We start from the raw sequence: 21,834 nt of genomic DNA on the forward strand, positions 1-21,834 counted from the left end.
AAAACCTCTCTGCTTCTAAGTAAAGCGGATTATTTTCTCCCAAACTGTTTCATAAGGGCTTTTCCATGAGGACTGGACAATGATGAATTACACTTAAATCCACTACTAAGCAATACTGTAATAACAGTGCCTATCAATGCCGAACTGTGTGTTAGGACTATACTTTATTTGCGCTCATGTGTTTGTGTGCCGTCTGAGACAAGGCAACCCCCTGAGCCGAAGGAAGACGATGTCAGTCTGTCGATTAATTTGTCTGTTCGTCTGTCTGGCTTGCATTAGGTGGAGTAGCCAAAGGTTGTAAAACGCGCCTTTGGAAGAGAAATAGTTGGCTGTAAATTATTTTTTAAAGGAAGGAAAATTCCCACACATTTGCTTAGACACAATACACACAGACACACAGCAAGATATGCACTCACACACTTGGTTGATTGGGTGTAATAAACAGCGCACACAACACACACAAATACATAATTTCGTAAATGTACGCACACACCTGTACTCACATACAGTGGATTAAACCCAAATAGATCCTCCCAAATTTCTTCCACGCAGACTTTTCCTCACAAACCTCCCATCACTGTTGACTCCTTCAACCCCAGACCCAGTTATTTTTCAGCAGGCAATCACATGTGATGCATATGTTACTTTGCTGGCTATCCAAATATGAAAGGAGCTTATTTATTTTGAGGGAATCTGATACTGTTATACAGTATCATATAATGGGATCAAGATGAAAGATAGAAAATACATGAGAGGAGGGAGAAGGGTATGAAGCAATAGATATGTAATGCTAACTGAGTCCAGCTTGTGTGGCCTTAAAGTTTGGCTGCTCTTTAGAAAGATGTGTGTAATTAGAGTTAGCCCAAACAGGGGTAAGAAAGTAACTTGCGGTCCAACGCAGGTTTCCCTTCTTTTTGTTCTGTGGAATAAGAGTCAAAATGATTGAGCTCTCACAGCTTTGTTGTGAGATTTCTTGGCATGGCTATCAATTTAAGCATTCTTGTTGTGTTACATGGTGCTTTTTAATGGAAGAGGATGAAAACGCTTGAGGTTTGGACGAGGTAGTGGCTCCCCATTTTGGTCTCATCTTTGCGAATATCATACCACAAGCCAAATAATTTACAGGAATCAGAGCTATTTCTAAAAGGAAATGGACATACGATCAGGAAATTCTTCTGCTGGAAAGGTTCAGGAAAAAAGAGCTTACCATTTCAAAGTGTAGTGTTTTGGAAACATTCAGGTTACAATGCTGTTCCGGGAACTTGTATAGCAGCACACGCAGGGTTCTACTCGCTGTATTCTCTGCACAATCTTCTCATCACTCTTGATCAGGAATGGTTGGGTGTATAAACAAAAGCTCATACATAAACACACATGTGCACACAGGCAATTATTGCATGACATGGCAAGTCTCAGTCAGGCCTTTGCTAGGTCACAGCTCCTTCAGCAGGAACCTGAATGGCTGCTGTTTCTAATCAACGACTGCTCTATGATATGTCCATAATGGGACTAGAAGGAATGTTAATCTATGATACCAGCTCTTATATCATGCTGTAAGACTTGAGCTTGTCTTTGCTCGTCATAGTAAAGCGGTGTTACTGCTGTTGGGTTTGAATCCTGGCCTGAGTCCGTTTCTTGTATGGATTTTTCATGTTCTCCCCATGTGTGGATTTCCTCTGGGTTCTCCAGTTTCCTCCCACATTCCAACCACATGTAAGGGTCCAATCGCACAGGATTCCATCTGTAGGCTTGAAAATGTGAGTCAGTCTACCTTGATTGTGAGAAGCTTGCACTGAAAAAATGCAACATGCAATGCATAAAAGACTACTTTTCTTACATATTGCAGATTTGAAGGTTTTATAATTAAGAACTGGCTACCTGTTGTCATACAGTCATACTGTCATACTGTATTGGCAGCATATCACCAGATAGTTGGGGTGTTGACCCCCACTGTAAGAAAAGAAGGAAATCCACACTCCTTCCAATCTGTCTTTTTTTTTTTTTTTTTTTTTTTTTTTTTTTTTAGCAAACTGTTAAAAAAATCAACATTAGCGGTTTCCTCTCCAGTTGAAACATTGGAAGCTCAACATTAAAAGTGATCCTTTAACTTGCTGTCTCCTGTCATGGAAAGCAAAGCCAGCGCCAACTCCTGCTTTGCTTCTATTTCTGTTGCTACTTTTATTTGCCACCACAGAAAAAAGAAAATGGCGCTGAAAAACTTATGGTATGCTACAGCTATCGAAAGTGTTTTCTTGCTGAGGTGGCACAATTTCTTCATCTTTTCAAGTTGGCCTGGACAGTAGGGAGACTCAGTATTTCCCCTTGAGATACAAAGTAGTGAGACAGAACGGACTGTGGCTAGCTGGCTAGCATGCTAACATCCATGCACATCTCTGCAACACATATTTCTTCACATCCTAGAGATATTTTGCGCTATTTTCTGAATTTTTTAGACTACATCCTTCACATATAGCTTTCTTAAAGCTTCTGTAAACATTGTTGTTTAAGCTAACTTCCTGTCCATTTTGCAGTCAGCAATACTTTCCCTCTTTTCCATGCCACCACATGAACTTGGAGTGGTAATTGCCAGACAGAGAGCAGATCTCTTTTGAGGATCTTTATGCCGGTGGATAAACTGAGCAGGGATACCAGAACATGTCTTTTCTCTTTTGCTGCATGAGAAGCAGGAGGAAAGTCATGGGTTACTGACCAAACCTTCTTTAACTGTTTTACTTTTGGCACTTAAAGCTATTGAACACTGATTTTAATTAAACAAATCTAAATAAAAAAATCACTGATTTGCAGTTTCAACAGCAATAAACTTCTCTCTTGACGATAACTTGTCTGCAGAGTCGGTGTGTTTTATTTTAGTCTGTGCAAGACTTAGTCTGTCCACTCTTCTATTCATTCTACTGTTTCCCAACAGCAAAATGTATTGCATGGCATTAACTGAACATCATTTCTGCTGGGAGAAAAATGCAAGTTCTCAAAATGTAAACTTTTCAGCGAATAAAACTGCTTTCTTAGTGTCATACACAGAAACTCAGAAGAAGAAAAGTCCACAGTTTCTGGTATTCAACTAGGTGGTCCAGATTCCCTGCCTGTGTGTGTATGTGTGTATGTGCTTCTCAGAAGTTTTCACACTTCAACCAAAGTCAATCTGTTTTGTGTTAAGGCTGATTGTGCAGTTGTCGGATATCAGTTGTCTGAGTGGCACGGCTTGACCTTACAAATGCTATCAGCAGTTACTTGAGCTGCTGGGTACCCTGCGAGGCTTACTGACATACAGTAAACCAAGCCCGATCGAGCTTTGTTAGGTTACACTCTGATTAGAGCGTGAGTGCTGAATCGCTGTAGGCATTTTTAATGAGGTAAACATTTATAGGATGTGTGCGGGACATCAATTTGTCATACCGATGCACAAATAAATGCTTGTGTTGATGCACACTTAAGCATAAAGCAGACTTCGGTACAGGCTTGTAATCCGTCCGTCCGTCTCTGTCTAGCACTCACTCGATATCTTGTCTTATTTTCCAGTCGGACTCTTCAGTCACCATAACGTGTGCGAATGGGAAGTGGAACAAGCAGGTGTCGTGTGAGCCTGTGGACTGTGGCCTGCCAGACAAATACCATGTTCACCCGGCCCATTTCAACTTCCCAGAGGGCACCACCTACGGCAAGAAGAGCACATTTCAGTGCCGAGAACCTGCCCAGCTCGTAGGTGAGATGCTTAGCGGAGCGTGCTGATGTGCATGCACAAATGCATATTTTTTTCAGGCCTTTATCTCAAGACTCCGAGATGAGATGAGTACACGTTACCGTTTAAAGTTTAGGCCTAAGGTTAAGCACATTTCATTTTCTCTCCTCAATTAACAGTTTCTTCTCCTCCTCAGGTACAAACAACACTCTTATTTGCCTCGCTGACGGTCTGTGGTCTTTCCCTGAGGCTCTTTGTGAGCTTCGCTGCCCTGCCCCTCCTCCCGTACCCAACGCTGTGCTTCAGACCAAGCGCTGCAACGAGACAGGCCTCAAAGTGGGCACTCTCTGCAAGTACAAGTGCAAGCCAGGCTACCACGTCACCAACAAACCTAAAAGGTAAAAAGAATTATCTTGATTTAGTTCCATTAAAATGCTCTGAACACAAACCTGCGTAAAAACCTCACTAAAGTTACACAAAACTCACAGGTCTGAATGTTAATCATCTTCTTTATAGGCGTGCCTTTAAGCGCCAGTGCACGGAGGACGGCAGCTGGCTTGAGGGGGCATGCGAGCCAGTGACTTGTGATCCCCCACCTCCCATCTTCTACGGCTCCTATCACTGTACCGACGGCTTCCGCTTCGACAGTGTCTGCAGACTCAACTGCTCTGATCCTGCCGGTAATACTGCTATCACCGCCGCTGGAGGCTCTGCCCATACGGTGAGGCTGCTGCACGCTCCATGCAAGCAGGTCTGTCCATCTCTTTCCTCTCTTTCTATTCTTGCTTTACCTATATGTTTGTCTTTGTTTTGTCATGTGTATAAGAGTAGGCATTCTCTCTTTTTCTCCCCTCTTTGTGTCATTACTGTTTATGACTATTTAGGTTCAACGCCGCATAGAAGTTGTGAATTTTTAATCAAATTAGATTGTATATGTTGGATATTTAACACCTGGACCCTTCAAGGTGCAGTATTTTGGACTTTAGACTGACGTGTTCTCATCTGATACCATATAGGTATAAAAAAAAATACACCCACTTTCCTCACCGTCTTTTATCTGTTACTTCTTACACTGCCCCCCCAACCCCCCCCCACCCCACCGTCTGAATGCATCTCTCTCACCGCCCATCTCTCCCCCTGTCTCCCTTAGCCCTACTCAATTTGACGCCATGCTAATTAGATTGCTATTGATTTCCAGAATAGTCCTGCTGCCACAGACTTTTGAAATGTATACACCTTTTAATCTGTTCTGCCTCTCAGGCGTTGTGGGTTGGATGCCTGATAAAAATTGGATTGTATTTCCCCCTTTGCAACGGGATGCCATCTCAATGTCCTTGGCCTAGCGAGTGTTTGCGTGTTGGTGTGTGTGTGTGTATGATTGTTTGTTAGTCAATATATGTGTTATTTTCAGGGCGCGGGGTCCAATGTGATTCGCTGCAGGAAGGATGGGAACTGGACAGGGTCGTTCCGCCTATGCCCGAACAGCAAGGGCCAGTGTTCTCTACCTCAAAACCTCCATTTTAGCCTACAGTACTCATGCAAGCGAGGACACGGCATCGGTATGTATATGTATGTTTACTGTTGAAAAAAAATTCAGTTTCCTTACTACTGATGTCATCTTTCATCTTTTATATTACTAACAGCTTAAGTGAGCTATTATTCTTCATTGTATTCATTGCTCATTCTTTTCCAGTTTGTGCTGTCATTTCAATTTGTTCTTAAAGGGGCTCTGTGGAACTTTGGTTGCTTGGTTTGATTTCTCATACTGTCTGGAATGCTCTGTTTGAGTTCCTGTCTCTTTAACTTTGAATATTGCACAATATTATAATCTTTTAAGAGTGAAGGGGTGCGGATATGAGATTTTGTCTTTGGTTTCGGTTTGTGCGTACTGTACTTTAATTGTTTTCTGTTTCTCATATACACACAGGTGAGGAGTGTGAGCTGACATGCAGAGAGAGTAACAACGACGTGGTGATCCTCCCTAGCAACATGACAGTAGAAAGTGTACTTAAAGAGCACTGGAGAAACCCGCACAAAGTCAAGGTGAGTTCGTTCCGTGTGTTTGTGTCCACCTCAGAGCTCTGACAGACGCACTTCACAAAGTTCTGTGATCCACATCTCTCCTGAAAGGAATTTCGCGCATAGCATCAACATCCTGGAAGTATCACACATAATGCAAAAATGACGGCTTGCGCCTTTCTTTTGTGGCCAATGGCGTGCAGATGTTTGTCTTTGAAGCATGGCAACCCTTAAATATTTTTATTCTATTTTTGAGTTGCTGCTCCCCCCTCACATCCCGTCCTCAATATGACATTTCAACTGCCTTCTTGGAGAAATAAAAAGCTGCACAAAGCGTCTTTGGGAAATAAGTGTTGCCCTCACACTGAGAAACAAGTAATTGCATCTTTTGCAGCATTCAATTTCCCATGTACTTGTCTTCACCAGAAATGAGCCACAGTGTAAAAACAAAGCAAAGCAAAGCAAGAAAAAAAAAAGCCTCTTGCAGAATTATTGTCAAGCAAGGGGCCCCCACTACCACTGTGGCCACGTTGTAAAGCCTTATCAAAAGGGCTAGTCATCAGTAATCACTGTAATTTTCTGAAATAAACCTATGACTCTGACTGGTTAACGACCTCATTTGATTAAGATATACCTCACAGCTACAGACTGTACTGATTAAGTGCTGTTTGCTTAAACTGGCAGATAGCAAAACACAGAGGTTAGAGGTGATCGTGGGGGGAGGTCATTACACACACAACCGTACAGCTTGTCCCTGTGGGGTGCCACTCATGTGTGAGTGGCACCCCACCCCCCCGCGGTGTCATTTGGGACTTTTATGGCGCTCGTGGGTGGGGTCAAGAGGACGGGATAGGGCTATGGTGTGTACGTGTGATTGTGTATGTGTGTGCGCAGTAGGGTATAAAATACTAGACTACACCTCCTCTTCCAATTTTACTCCCCCCATTTAACTTGATTAATGCCAATAATGTGCAATTTGTTTGAAGTGTTTTTGTCAGCTTAATGCCCTCTTAGCTGTGCAGCCTAGAGAACGATCCTGCTAAGAAGCATCAGGTTTTGTAACGGGAGAAGGAGGAAAGAGAACGCGACAGCCAAGTGAAGGAACACATTGTATTTCTCACTGTATTTTTTCCCCCTACAACTCCTTTTGTTTTTGTTTCAGAGTCACACTGAGTCAGCAGCTTTTTGCGGTGGATGTCTAGGGGAGAGGGGTGGCTCGGGCCACGTGGACATGAAATGATCTGTTTTTCATGGATTTGTGTAATTGATACGATTTTTGCTCAGTGGTAATTTGAGACCAGTAGCCATACCGTTGGGGGGGCAGTGGATATAGCATGAGAGAGTCAAAAAGGTGGGGTGTAGGGGTGAGATGTCAGAAGGGGGTAGTGTATCAGAATGGAGAATTTAGGTGTTAGTGTGACCTAAAGCATGTGCCATTTCTATTCCTCTGCCACTACCTGTCACCCAATAGATTCCAGGATTGATTTTCCAGTTTCCCTGTCGATAGTCATTTTTCTTCACAAACATACAGATATATAGGCAAGCTCATACACTTTTCACAATGGACCATATACACAGAGCGCGGCCATCAAACGTAAGGAATCTGATAAATGTTATTATTTTGATGCTTCCTGATCGATAGCAACTGAAAAGACAATGAATAGTGAAAAAAAAGGCGACTTTTGGCCACATTTCAACAAATTTGATGACCCTTTAGCTTCTTTTAGAAGACAGCTAACGTTAGCATTAGACTACATTACCTTCTCATAGACTTACACCATATAATGGTCAAAAGTTGGTGCACCATAAGATTTGATTTGGCCCACCAGATGTTTCTAATATCAAAATAATAATAATAATAATAATAGTAATAATAATAATAATAATAATAGTAATAATTATAATGATTATAATAATTATAATATTAATGAGATAAAAATAATATGAATCGCTTTTTATGTTGATTTATTATTAGAGTGGGAAAATATATAAGATCTCTAATTATCAATTATTTTCTATAATCTGAACAGGAAGTCAGTCAGTCCAGGGAATTTGGGCATCTATGGAAGTCCTGAGAGGCAAGTGAACACAAAATTAAGGAGCTTTGAAAGATTACCCTGGCAAAGCATTTTAAGTCATAGTCACAGGAGAAAGAACACAGACTTAATAGATAATGGAAATAGATCACCAATTGATCAAATAGATTTTTTTCACTTGTCTCTCAGTACCATTTTGCATCTTGACACAGTAAGTGTTTGCCTTTGACCCATGGTCCACCATTAAGTTTGAGTTTTGGCCCTCCAACAGAAAAGGTTTCGGCACCCCAGGTCCTTCATGTTCCACCTCGAGGAATGCTGCCAATTTAATTCTTGCAGGAGAAAAACAGATGCAACAGGAGAAATAAGGAAATAAGGGCTAAGCAGAACTGACACATGTGGTTGAAATGTATGATAGAAGAAATGCACAAGGTAGTCACGAAATGGGTTTTTAAGAAACAGGATCAGGAGCGGCCTGCTCTGCTGGAAGAAGAAATCAATCATGACAATGGCTAGCAGTTGTAGTAACAGCAGGAGTGTAGTAAGTGGGAGTGGACACCACAGCATACTTCTCTTCTTGGCTGGGATCCTTTGTACAGTATCTAAAAGAGAATTCATGTCCCCAAATACACTTTCTAGTTCTACTTTGCTGACTTGGAGGGTAATGTTTCCCAACTTAATAAGTGATGTTGATTTATTGCCTTTAAACTAGTTGTATTTCGGTTCTTAGTGTGACCCACTTAGAATTCTCTCCTGCTCCCGTACCTCCACCTCCTCCTCTTCTCTTTCCTGTCCCTCTATCTCTAACAATTCTGTGCCCCCAGCACCCTCCTCCCCCTTTATCAGCAAAATTACCCTGTCGGGCTTGCTGTGGAATTAGTCATTTTCTACATGACATGACCTCGTCTGTGGTGGCGCTGAGATAGGGATCTATTTTTATGTGGTATCAGCGCCCCGGGGAGGCTTCAGAGGGTGAGGATCCTATACGTAGTGAGGGGTGAGGCCAGGCCACAATCATGGATTATCATGATTTACGGCCTTGCTGAGAGAGGAGAAAAAAAAGAGTGCGAGAGAGAGAGAGAGAGAAAATGAGAGAGAGGGGAAGAGAAGGAGTTTCTGGATGACATCATCATAGCAGAGCATGGGAAAAGGAGAATAAAAGTACAGAAGTTGCAAAAAGTTTCACCTCTAAGACAAGAAAATGTGCTTAACCTTCCACCATACAGGCTCTAACCATCTAGGCAGCCACTGAACACACATGCATACGCACACCACAGACGTGCACGCATTCTGCTCTGCAGTAGTACATCGCAGTAGTAGAACAGTTACTCCCGCCAGCTCTCGATTGTCCTCAGATGCTATGTTGTTCTTTCTCTCCACCTGCAACCCCCCTCATCTTTCTTTTTTTGCATTGATTTGCTGACAGCGCTGAAATGAAAAATACCTTAGTTTGCTGCAACAAAATAGAAGCACGTCAACTTTGTGCGATATTGGTACACAGGGGGTCTGAGCGATGGCCCATCTGAGGTCAGCCAGTACTTTGCTGTGGATGGCACTTTTGATCACGTGCACTACTATCCATGTCTGGGGTCACACTCATGCTGTAAACAGAACCCTCCTCCACACGCTGGCTGGAGTAGACTCTTATAGACAACATTTACCTACACCTAAACATATGCAGTCTCATGTACCTCAGCATTTGCACATGCAGGCACAAAAAAGCTGCCCGCCTCCCCTGAGCACAAATGTTTTCTGCTGCATTTCAATGAAAAGCACAGTGGGAGAACAGGATGGGATTCCACACATTCTGCAAAGATATTTGAGAACCTCTAGGTCTCTCTCTCTCTCTCTCTCTCTCATACTCACTTGCTCTCAGCTCTTTGCCCTCCTGGGGCCACGACTTATGTTATGAAAAAAACAAAATTTGTATCAAGTTCTATCCTGTCAAAATCAACTTATTCAGCTTTGTTCTGAGGTGGAAAAGGGTCAGTGTAAATCAAAGAAGGATTCACTATGAAAGCCTCTAGTGTAGCACCTGGACCCTTTGATAACTCCCATGTTTCTTGTGTGTGTGTGTGTGTGTGTGTGTGCGTGTATGTGTGTCTGCTTTAACTTGCCAGTTACGGAACGCATGTAAAAAGAAAAGAACACAGTCTTGGCAACGCTGTTCACGCGCTGCACAAACAGGAAGTCAAGCCATTGACGGCACCAGCATTTCTTAATTAAGTAAAATTGTGTTTTTATCTTTCAGAGTATAGTCTGTACAATGGGACTGAAATGGTATCCACACCCAGAATTGCTCCACTGCATCAAAGGATGTGAGGTAAGGGCTCGACCCAACACACAATACAACGGTACGCCCCACTTTCATAGTGTTTACATGTCCAGACAAGCATGAAGATAAACACAAATTGCACACACGCACATGCTCATCTCATGCAAAGGAACAGTGGGCTTTAAATCACATGAATCTCAAGCTAAATAACCTTCAACCTTCAATTTTATTTGTTGCGTTTGGCCAAAGGAATTAGACCAACAATGGATTGGCAGATGCTTGACCAGTAAAACACTCAGACCAACCTGCACTGTAGGTTAAAACTGATTCCCCTGTCAGAATATTGGGATTTATAAGTCTAAAAATATTTCCAGTTAAGGCTGATATTGGAAGCTATTTTTTAAAGGCTAGCAGATGTGGGAATTGAGCTAGAAATATGGTAGTATTTTACAGCTTTTAAAGGAGCATTTATGCATTTGTAAAGCAGTTAGAAATGCAGCTGCTCCATTGGTATCTGGAATCAGACTAATTACTGTGGACTGTTGGCATTTTACACCAAAATATGTACCAATATGTGGGTTTATTGAACGTGGACTAACCTGGTAAAAGTAGGCGATTGCCTCCCTTGTCGTTGCAAGTGGACAAGTTTGCCTTTCTGGGTTTCTTTCTGGTGCGTTAAATTCGATGTCACCATTGTACCAGAAAAAACTGGTATGGAGGCCAGTGACAACGTTACGATGGATACCTTTTTTTTATTTGTTACTTAAGTCTCTCCCTCAAACTCAACGGCCATCAAATGCTGTTTGAGCTTTGCTTGAATGAGACGGATGGAAAACTATTTATGCGCCAACATCCTTAATATCAACCCGTGTCATAGCATTGCACCGGGAAAGCGGCAAAAACTTGCTTGTCCACCCAAGCGTCATGTTTCCATCACTGTTGATTGGAGCCATGGCCAATAATCACCCATGACTAAGCAGAGTCTTTTGATCGGGGAGTGATTGCTGATTGCTGTCTGAAGGAAGACAAAAGCCGGTGGGCGTTGGTGGGTTTTCTTATCCAGTGAGAAACGGGTATCATTAACTTTTTGTAATCTAACATATTTACTCATGTATTACTGCTTCCAGTAATCTTAACATACGCTATCATGTAATCACATCCTGGACTTGTGGACCTCTAAAAATGGTGCATTCGCACGTGAGAGGATTCCATTTCACTTCATGGAAGGATGATATCATCTACTCGGTTAGGCCAGTTGGATAACCTGATTGGTAACCTAAGTGCAGAGGGTAGGGCCAGCCCAATAAATCACCTTATTGGAGTGTTTTGTGCAGTGAATAGTTTATGGTGTCCTCAGTTTGATTTACGGGTCAGGTCCACTAAGGGCTTAAAAAGTCACATTGAAAGATGAGGGAAATTTAATGTAATCAGATTCATCAGCAAATTTATCCAGAGACCTCTGAAGGGCCCTGAAATGCTCTAGAAGAAACTTCCACTACAATAAAATGCTTCTTTGTTAACAAATTGACGCACTGTCTTTTTCCGGTACAGCCATTCATGGGAGACAACTACTGTGATGCGGTCAACAATAGAGCCTTCTGTAACTACGACGGAGGAGACTGCTGCCAATCCACTGTCAAGACCAAGAAGGTTAGTGGCATGCTTGTACTTCAGAATAAACCTCACGCTTAAGACAAAAAGATGATGTTGGATTTATTCCTGGCCACACTGATCAACAGTCAGTGGTTGTTCCTCAACTCTGGAGTCACACATAGTTTAGGAATAAATCCCATGTCCCACATGTGAACATTTTCTTCTTTTCCCTGTGCTTATCTTTACTTTCCCACTGCCATGCAACCAGTGGAGGTTAGATGCTGACTTTATCAAGCTTTGACATTTATATGATCAGTTCTATCTAGACAAGGTATGTTTAATGGAAACCAAAATACTGTTGAAGACTGCTGTATTTCACCTCTTGGAACATCTCAAAACGAATTCTTCCCTCCTTTGCCTGGTGTCCAACTTTAGATTACTGGTAGACAGATTACTGATTCCACATCCAAGAGAGTGGGAGTTTTCAGACTTCATCAATAGTCTTTTTTTTCTGTGGTATTCAGTTCCCTAATGTGTAAAACGTCTATATTTGTCTCTGGTTGCCTGTCTATGCCTTTAAATGAAGTAGCAAAGGTCACTATGGGAACCTGGAGTATAATTTACTTTGTCTTCAGAATGAATAAAAACTCTGTCGTTTTTTTGATTTGTCAACACTCAATCAGCTTTGTTGTATTTCAGCATTAAGCTGAGCATGACAAAAAGTTTGGTCATCATCATGGTAGCAGCTCTCTTAATTCAGGGAGGTACTTTGTTTGGCTCTTTCCAGCCAGCTGCTGGCAAGGGATCTGATTGGAAGTGTATTGTAGCTTCTGTGCTGCAGCATCTGCTTCTCTGGCCTGGCCTGTTTCTGTGAATCTGGCGAGGGACTTTAGTTGTACTCCTGGCATATCCATCTGTATGTCTGGCTGGATTTATATTGCAGTCTATGTGTCTCACTGGCTGTGTTAGTGTGTTTGACTGAAGAGCCTCTTCATTTCCTCTTTTGGGAAAGAGGACATACAAGGGACATCTCGCAATCTTCCACAGTACAATCAAAGGTCCCGTGATTGCTCCAGATCCTACGTCACACAGTCGTGCGTGGGCATTGTGCACGCCATGAGGATGGAAATAAAGAAGTTTCTTTCCTGGGCATCAAGATTTTTTTCAGAAATCCTCTTTGATGTTTGTAATTTGTTCCTTATTTGACCAGGGCATGGCCTTTGCTATCGGAAATCAGTCTTCAAACAGCACTGGGCTTCATTTTTAAATGGTCACGTCCGCATTGGTTTCCCACGGAGTACCTTCAATAATCTAGAGAAGAGGTAGTCTGACATCATAACAATACCATTAGGTATGCAGAACATAGTAGAGCTAATTTTAATACAGCCATTCAAATCGTGCATAAAGCAGTAATGTCATTGTCAATGTCAGAGCAGACGGTCACACTGAGCCAGACAGAAGCCTGCTACACAAGAACCACAGACTCTGAACAACAATTATATTTCCTGCCAAAGTCTCTTTCTTATCTAAAAAAATACTTCTTGTCCTGCCTCTTAACTTGTTGAACAAACCACCAGACACACACTGAACAAAGAAAAGTACTATGTACTATGCAGTACATTTAAAATGCCCACAATGCAATGAATGTGAGCTTGGTTGAACTTTCTCTTGTAGTATCCCAAAGGAAACTACAAGTGTTTTATATACAGGCTAGCAATGAAATACTGCAAAATGTCCCACGTAATTACAAGCTACAACCTTAATATGTCTAATAGGCAGTTACAAGTGAAGTTTGCATCATCCTTTACAATGAGTGTTAAAAATACACAAAAATAAGACAATATTACTCCATTTATTGGAAATCGGACTGGTAATTTTCTAGTGCAAGTTATTGTAACCGACTATTGTGCAGTTATTAAAAAATGTACTAGTTGTCTTGCTAAACTTATTTGGCCAATCTGGTTTAACAGGTCAAACAACTACTCTTCATATATTTGATTGCACTGTGCCACTCAGCTATGAACACGAATAGCCCACTAGTTAGTTTTTCTCCTTTATTCAAAACTTCAGAATCATATATAAGGTATCGGTTCAAGTTCAATAGCAGCAGTGAAGTCGGTGAGCAGCCCGCTGGGAAGTGACCTCACTCTTGAAGTGGTTTCGCTGCTGTTGATTGACGCTATCTCATCTCTACATCTTCTGGCCCCCTTCCAGTGCAGGGGCTCAGCCAGAACTTGCATAACAGCCTTTTACTGACAGACCCCAATGGGGGGATAGAATCCATTGAATTACTGCGGCAACAAGAGGTTGAGCTTTGTGAGACGAGAACACGCTATGGGTCCTGTAAGAGATGGGATTTGTCCTGTTGTTTATCAAAGGGGGGCATAGTCAGGTGAAGATCTTAAATCTGGGTTTCAAGTGAGAAATCTATAGTTTCACTTCCCAAAAGTGGTAGGGACCAGTATAAAACTGAAGACAAATTTCTATGAAAATAGAATTTTTCCTCTATCCAGCATATACAGACAAGTGACAAATGAAAGGAACCCCCTGAATAACTGAGGGGAAAATATAACAAATTACATATAATGCTACATACTGGCATGGTTTGGCATGGTTTGGGTCATGGTTTGAGGGAAGGAAAGGGTCATCTCAAAGTTGTTGTGAGTGATCACCTTTGCCCAAAGATGAACAAGTTCTCTTATGATGAGGGAGCTCTCTTCCAGGATGACAATGCTGGAAGAGACAATGCTATCTATAGGGACATGAGGGCTAACTGAATAGTTTGGTGAATGTGAGATGATGTGAGTCATGAGCCTACATGGTCACCAGATCACAGTCCAGTTGAACACTTATGGGAGATTTGAAACTGACATGTTAGACAGCATTATCCACCACTATCATCAAAACAACCATTAAGGAAATATCTTTAGGATAAATGGAGTAGGGTCCCAAAGACTTGTAGAATCTATGCCAAGGTGCATTGAAGCTGTTCTGGCGCATAATGGCCCAGCACAAAGACACTTTATGTTGTTTTTTTTTCCTTTATTTCATCACCCTTCTATGTCTATTATTTAAATCACATGTCATGTGTTCTCCTTCTCCCAGAAACCAAAACGTTTACATGGAGAACTTGTTTCCATACAGCCGAGGACATCACTTCATACTTTATAATTGAGAGACCAAGCAAAGATTCACCACTTATAAGTGCACTGCTGTCATCAATTTGTAGGCAACATAGCTGTGATTATCTGGTCAGCTGCAGCACAGCAAACATACCTGCAAATGTCACTTTGTTGTGTTCAGGTGGTGGTTTGTTCTTTACTCTTCAGTGCCACTGCTTTCACAAAAAAACTGTTTGCCCTCGGCTTGCACGCTACAGTGAAAAATGTGTTTGATTTGACTCCCATTCCCCTGCTGGGGCTCAGCCTGCCAGCAGCTGTCAACTGAATTGGCCACATCCCTTCGGTGGATTAGACTTTGTCCTTCTTCTTTTTAATGAAAAAACTGTGAAAAATGTTGACAGTATTAAGGTATGACTACATGTGATTTCAGTTGGATCTGGCGCATGTTTACTGCTGCAGTATTTCTGAGCCAAGGATGCTACATGCCGATGGTCAATAGTAGTGTCTGCAAAACAGGTGTTACCAGTTCACTGAAATAATAACTATGTGCAAATGGAGGATCAAATTACCTACTTGGTCCAAACTTCACATCAGCTAAGACAAATTGGGTGAAAATCAGATCTATTCCAACTACTGAATCATTGTTATTTCAGTTGGTTGCTACAGTATGATACAGTAAGTGGATTACCTGGACGGAAAAAACTCCAGGCTGCCGTCTGAATTCTTCTTGAATGCATTTTGACCTGGCATCCTTTTGAGGAAAACAGTCTGTCTGGTGTTTTTCACGAGTAGGTTCCCTGGAAACTATTCAGAAAGATACGAAAAATTGCTCTGAAATAACCAATCATAATTTGATTCATCTGCTGCCAGGAGCAGGAGGCGAGGAAGGTTACTGTGGGTGAGAAACAAAAAGGAAACACTAAGGAATGAAGCTGATATGTGAAATTGATATGGGAACAGAGGAAAGCCAGATGTTTGATATAATCCCTTTTGCTTGTTAGTTGCCCATTGCCTAATTGATGCCGCTAGCTTGCATACACATGTTGTTTGATGGCTCGGCCAGTGTAAACATGCCTTATTTGCATGACAAATTAGCCACAATAGCAGTTTTAAATTAGTGGTCGGCCAACCTTTCTGACAACTTCGTCTTGTTGTTTTATGACTTTGATGTTTTTTCGTCCACATTTAGATTCTCTTCTGTATTTATTATCATTACAGCACTCGTGTATAGTTCGGCATTTGGATTTATTTGTTTATTCCTCTTGGGCAAAGCTTATCCTCATAGTCATCCCCATTTGATCAACACAAGTCAAAACAGAAACAGGGCATTTTGCACCTGATTCTGATTTTCTCCAAACTGAACACATGCGTGGCAGGCGACCAAGGCCGGCGTTACGTAAAATCCTCTAAAAAAAACAAAACAAAATGACACAATATATTACAAAAAGGAATCTGTAACTCATTTATGACAGGCTCTCTCATCTGAGCTGCTGAATAACACACTTGCTGTGTGACAAAGACAGGCAGTGTTTTTCCCTCTGTTGCGGGAAATCGACGTTCTTCTCTAGACCACAAGTGAAGAGTTTGTCCCAACTTGTTTAATTGTTCCTGAACACACACATGTTGTTGTAGATTGCTTTGTCTGTGTCACAGTGGAGGTCATTTGATGTCAATGATGAATTACTCTGGCATTTATTTAAGACAAAGAAGAATTGTGTTCTTTCTTTGTATTTTATTGATTGGCTTAACCAAAGTAAAAATAGATTTATGAATAATTGCAAATAATGAATTCAGTTATTTGTCTGGTTTAGTTTCAGAAGGGACCCCTCGAAGATCGAAAGATTCACAAGAGTTTAATATGGGGCAGGTTTGATACAGTGGCTTTAAATACAGTCAGTGGCTTATACAGCATCCTGGGGATTTGAGCACGAGTAGGAGGTTTCTGTTATTAATAGGAGGCTAACAACAACCCTATTGCTTAATTTTCACTCATGTAAGATCTCAAAGACCTAATTTAAGAGTTTCTTCCTTCTTCTGTAAGCGGGGGCACTACTGTGCTGCCAGTGTTTCAGTTTAGCCAGTGACCATGCAAAATGGTGACTCCCTGCATTGCCCTGTCTGAACAGTTGTATTTTTAAGTTGTCAACATTATAACAATGCCAACATTCAGAACAGCCCTTATAAAATTGAAAATGGACTAAATAACTAAACTAACTAAAAATATTATTAGATATTCAGTCAGAAAGCCTCCCCATATAATTTAGAACTGTGACTGTGGCGCCGGTTGACTGTTATTTAACCACCATTGTTGATGTAAATAAAGTGGACAAAATAATAGAAACATCTGGCAGCATGATGCACCACAAACACAATCATCCAAAATGACAAAAACTTAACATTATAGGATTTATTGCAGGACTTTTGTATTGCAGTGTTCGGTGTACCAAAGAGTGTGTACCATATGTAACAGCATGGGCACCCCTCCACCCTCTCATTCACACTATCCCTCTCATTCAGTCTTTCTCCTGCTCACAGACTTTCAGACACTCATTCACATTCTCTTACTCAGTAAATGTCTCTCTCGCTCTCTTTCTACCCCACACACAGACACATACAGCGCACACAGACGCACCAGCCATCAGTTGTTATGCACGAGAGGCCTGTTGACTCAGTGGGAATCAAGCTCAAGCGTTGTTGTCCCCGATGTGTTGTGACACAGCACATTAGAACAATGATATGACCCCTCATAGACAACCACCTCTTATTTGTTCCTCTGCCAAAACCTTTTACGTGAACTATTTCCCCTATGATCTTAACAGAAAATGCATTTTTACGATAGGCTGGAACAGGGTCATATATCTTTTTCTCCTTGTAGTCCATCCAAAGAGTGCGAAGTTTACAAAAATAACCCTCATCACCTGCATGTGTTGAATCTTAAACCAAATGTTTTTACCGGTATTATGTCTTCAATCCACTGATGAAAAAACATCTGTTTACCCCTCCTCAGCTGTAGATGTTTAAGTAACTTCTTTACGGCATTGTGTTTATTATCTTGTGCCTCAGAAGTCATGCCTCTTAAATCTGAAATGATTCAATGGTTCAATATGAAACATTGTGATTTTTCCAGATATAACAATCAGTCAGTTTCTTTTCACACAAACATGCTTAACATGTTGTTGTTAAGAGCTGAATAACCCGATGCAGGAGAAAAACCTAGAAAAAGGAGCAGTATTGTGAAAAGCAATGGAACTCGGCTGCTCATTTACTTTTACTCCACCTTCCCAGCATATGCTTCCCCCGTCTTTTATTTTGGTAGAGATTTGTGTATTAAGGAGTTCTGGATGACTTGCTGTGTATTATTCCACCCCGGGAGCTTTGAAGGTGCAAGGACTGGCTGCACGTAAGGTCACCACAGGATCTCCCCTTAATAGTTGCAAGCTGTTGGCTGGATTTGGAGAGGCAGGGAGGAGAGGAGCCAAGGGTATATAGAGTATGCCTTTCTGAGGGTTGCCTGTGCAAGACCCTTTTTGTAGGTCCCCCCCCTCCCCTCCCCACTTCCCCCTCGTTTGGAAGGAATTCCTTTCCTGGATGCTGGAAGCAGTACGCAGAGGGCACCGATTATATAGTTATACGGCTTGGCCTCTCTAAAACAACGTGCCTGTAGGTTTTTCTGTCTGCGTTGGTGGTGGGGTCTTGGCTAAGTGCTGGGCTCCCTCAGTCCTGTTTACAACTCTCAGTCTGGCACAAGTATGCTCAATACGTGACTTGCTATGTGTCACGACTGATGTTTGTGTCTAAGCTGATGGTCCGTGATAGTCACCATAGCCACAGCTGACCACTTAACCTCTCTGTTTCAGTTAGTAATTTATGAGACCAAACCCTTTCAAAATAAGATTCTTCTAATTCAACTTCTTCTCTGGACTTTTAACCTCTACTTATTCCTATCTGATTCGCACAAATACATTTTAACAGATGACTTTTGGAGCATTTACAGATAGATCAACCTGGTCTCATTGCATCATAACTCTACACTTTAAAAATGTCATGGATTTCATGCCCCAAAGTCCAGATTGATGATGTTGATCCTTTCTCCAAACTTCTGTTGAGAGCACATATATAGCCATGTGACTTTCATCAGCAGGATCAGTCATACTTTGCTAAGGTGTAGGGCAACAAAACATCTTGGTTAGGTTGAGGAAACGAGGACGTTACAGCCGCCAACTTGCAGACATGAGATAAAACAAGTCAATGTAGATTTTTGTTTTTACAGAGGACATGAACTCCTGGGTGAAAGTGTGGTGTTTAAACCACAAGTCGTTGAGTTACCAGGATGTGTTGTATTTGGATGCTTCGGTTTTCCCCAGAACTTAATGAGAAGGATTGGTGTATCACCTGGATGCAATGCTGCATGCAGTGCTTGCAATGTCATGGGGTATAATAGTGGGGTGTAATATTTTTCCCTCATTCTCTGTCTAAAATGTTCTACACCTGCAAGCAAGGTGACTTAATATCCACGTTGCCAAGGCGTTGCAGGGACATTAAAGGGCAGGAAGGGTCTAAGGCACACATACAAGCTATTGAACATACAGTAGGGGGAATTCTTCCTCATGGTATCAAGAGTTGCCTTTTAACCTTACACTCTCTTTTTTTGTCAAGCTACTGCTACTACTGCTGTGGAGGGAGGAGCAGGGTTTCTCTACACAGCTGAGTAAAGGGAGTCACGCAGGGGGTGGGGGGGAACACACTCCTACAGTTTTAAGGAGTTTGGACTGTTTGCTGATGCCAAGTACTGGGTACTTATTTTGTTAAACTTACTTAACTGTACGCTCTCCATTAAAACTCTTTTTACTGTCGTTCTGCTTCACTCCTTTAGACAGTAATTTAAGTTTTAGATATAGACTTTTTTTTTTTTAATCATACGTGGCTCAAAGGTTCAAGTGATTCAAATTTTTAAACCTTGAGACTGTAGGTTCATGTGTTGGTCGATTAGAAGGACATGCATTAAAGCAAACTGCACTGCATCCCCCAGGATGGTTGTTGATATATTTTGAAGACGGACAGAATTGTTGCTAGTTATATAACTCACTCCAATAGCAACTGTGACTTTCTAAGTGTATAATGCATCCCCACACCAGCCAGTTCCCCTTTCCCCAGACCTGTGCCCCTTGCACACCTTCTTCCCTGTAAGCGCAGGCCTACATGCACACACTGCTCACAAAGAAATGAGAGGAACTCTGTGTTATTTTGACCTGTTCCTGAGATCGAAAGGATGGGGCTCTGACAAGGTCCGCGTTCTTCAGAAGGGCTTTCATGTTGCTGTTAGTGGGTGTCCTCCCCCAGCCCTCCTCCAGCCCTTGGATGTGGGGCAGCACGAGGGCCCCCAGGCCCACAAGGCCAGCCAGTCCCATTTCCCAGCCACCCTGCGAGAACCTCAAGTCAGGGCCAGATGTGGCAGCTGGGCCAGCCACCCTTGAGGTCAAGGTCAAAGGAAACCATGTCAAATTTGCCACCCACCATCATTTTCTAGATAGAGAGATAAACAGGAGTAGCCTTCGAAGGGGAAGTGAGGTGTAGAATGGGAGTGGTAAGGATAGGATGTGTGCTGCAAGTGAGAGGAATAATAAAGCACGGTAATGTAAGGAAGAGACTCTAAAGGAGAGAAGATGAAAGTGTGAAACTGAGATAGTGAGAGAGATAGTGTAATTAAACTGAGAAAGTGTCAGGTGGGAGCCAGGAGCCCCATGTTCTTGGCTTCAGTAATGCCACAGAGGAAACACTGCTCATGCAGTTGACAGCTGTTTCTGAAGTGTGTCTGGCTCTGGGCTTGTAAAGTCGTCACATGCAGACCTTATTTTCTCAGAGGAGTCTGGGCACTACCCACCTGGCCCTCACATTAGGAACACCCCCCGACACAAACAACTTTCTTTATACTTTATTTCAAAGGGAAGCCTGCGTCACTGCTCCTCAGTGACTAGCATGCTCCCCCATGTCATTCCACAGACCTACTGTCTACAAATCACTGAGTCTCGCAAACTGTTACTGGTGTTTCCTGTGTTTTACCACCAACTATAACATTTTACACTATAGCTTTACACTGTAACTATAATGTGAGACTAATGTCTTCATCATCACTTTAAACTTAAGGAAAATGGTAAGATGTTGAGTAGATAAATATATCCTCTTTAACTGGTTCTCTTTACTTTTCTAACTGTTGGAAGAATTTCTGAGCTGACAAACTTGTTGAATTGTGGTCAGAAAAACAACAACCGTCAGGCACGTGGGAAAGTTAATCTAGGTTTAAAGGGATCTGCTCCTTTTAAGAAATTTGTGTAAAGATGAGAAAAGTCAGCCTCAGTGGTAAACAACCTGACCTCACAATGAGGTTTCCATTAAAATCTATCATAACAAGATGAATTTGGATTACATGTTTAGTCAGTTTTGGACTTTGAAGCCGACTCATGGAATCTTCAAAGCCCAGAACTTTGACGCCGATGCTGCGCAGTATAATGGACACTATTGTTATGAATGCGTATTTTAGTGGATGAGAAAATTCAAATTTCTTCCTCATTCTTTGCTAATGCATTCGGTAATTACCTGGCTAACCCTCCCAGACAGTAGTAGCTCACAGTGCAATTTGTTTGATGGTATTACAGTAGTAGTCTGAGTGATTATACAGCAGCTACTCCATATTCAGATAATAGCGCCGTGACTCTCCCCTGGAAACGACTCCTCTCATAGCAGCCAGACAGCTTTCACTAATAGCATTGAACTACTAGCTGCCTTTGGCATCTGTATCTGTGTTGTATCTGTGTTGCTCACGGTGGCCTGTATTGTTGTTACATTTACATTGTGTACGGAGATCCATTGTGCAAAAGGCAACAGCACTCAGCCCTAACAAGAAAAGGCGACACCGGCCGCAGGCCCCCACAGATTGTTCTGATAAGCCACCAGGACACAAAAGCAGACATGCCCTTGGTCTGCTGCCTGCTTTCAATGACTAGGACCACATGTGTTCCTTGTTTGGCCTGGAGAAGGGGGACACATTTTGTGTTCTCAAACAGCTGAAGCAGGCCCCCTGAGAAGTGAGCAGAC

At 42.0% G+C, this 21,834-nt stretch overlaps 1 protein-coding gene across 2 annotated transcripts in view; it reads left to right on the forward strand.

The window, feature by feature from the left end:
* Positions 1–21,834, forward strand: part of pappaa (pregnancy-associated plasma protein A, pappalysin 1a) — a 98,361-nt gene that overhangs the window by 68,932 nt on the left and 7,595 nt on the right. The window contains exons 15-21 of one of the 2 annotated variants that reach the window (XM_030436660.1): positions 3,538–3,721; positions 3,894–4,095; positions 4,214–4,448; positions 5,109–5,256; positions 5,625–5,740; positions 10,004–10,075; positions 11,579–11,677. In XM_030436660.1, the coding sequence (XP_030292520.1) occupies positions 3,538–3,721; positions 3,894–4,095; positions 4,214–4,448; positions 5,109–5,256; positions 5,625–5,740; positions 10,004–10,075; positions 11,579–11,677 (1,056 nt within the window). The remainder of the gene's footprint in view (positions 1–3,537; positions 3,722–3,893; positions 4,096–4,213; positions 4,449–5,108; positions 5,257–5,624; positions 5,741–10,003; positions 10,076–11,578; positions 11,678–21,834) is intronic. The other variant, XM_030436662.1, reaches the window with a different exon arrangement.

Source organism: Sparus aurata, chromosome 12, assembly GCF_900880675.1.
Source record: "Sparus aurata chromosome 12, fSpaAur1.1, whole genome shotgun sequence".
Lineage (NCBI taxonomy): Eukaryota > Metazoa > Chordata > Actinopteri > Spariformes > Sparidae > Sparus > Sparus aurata.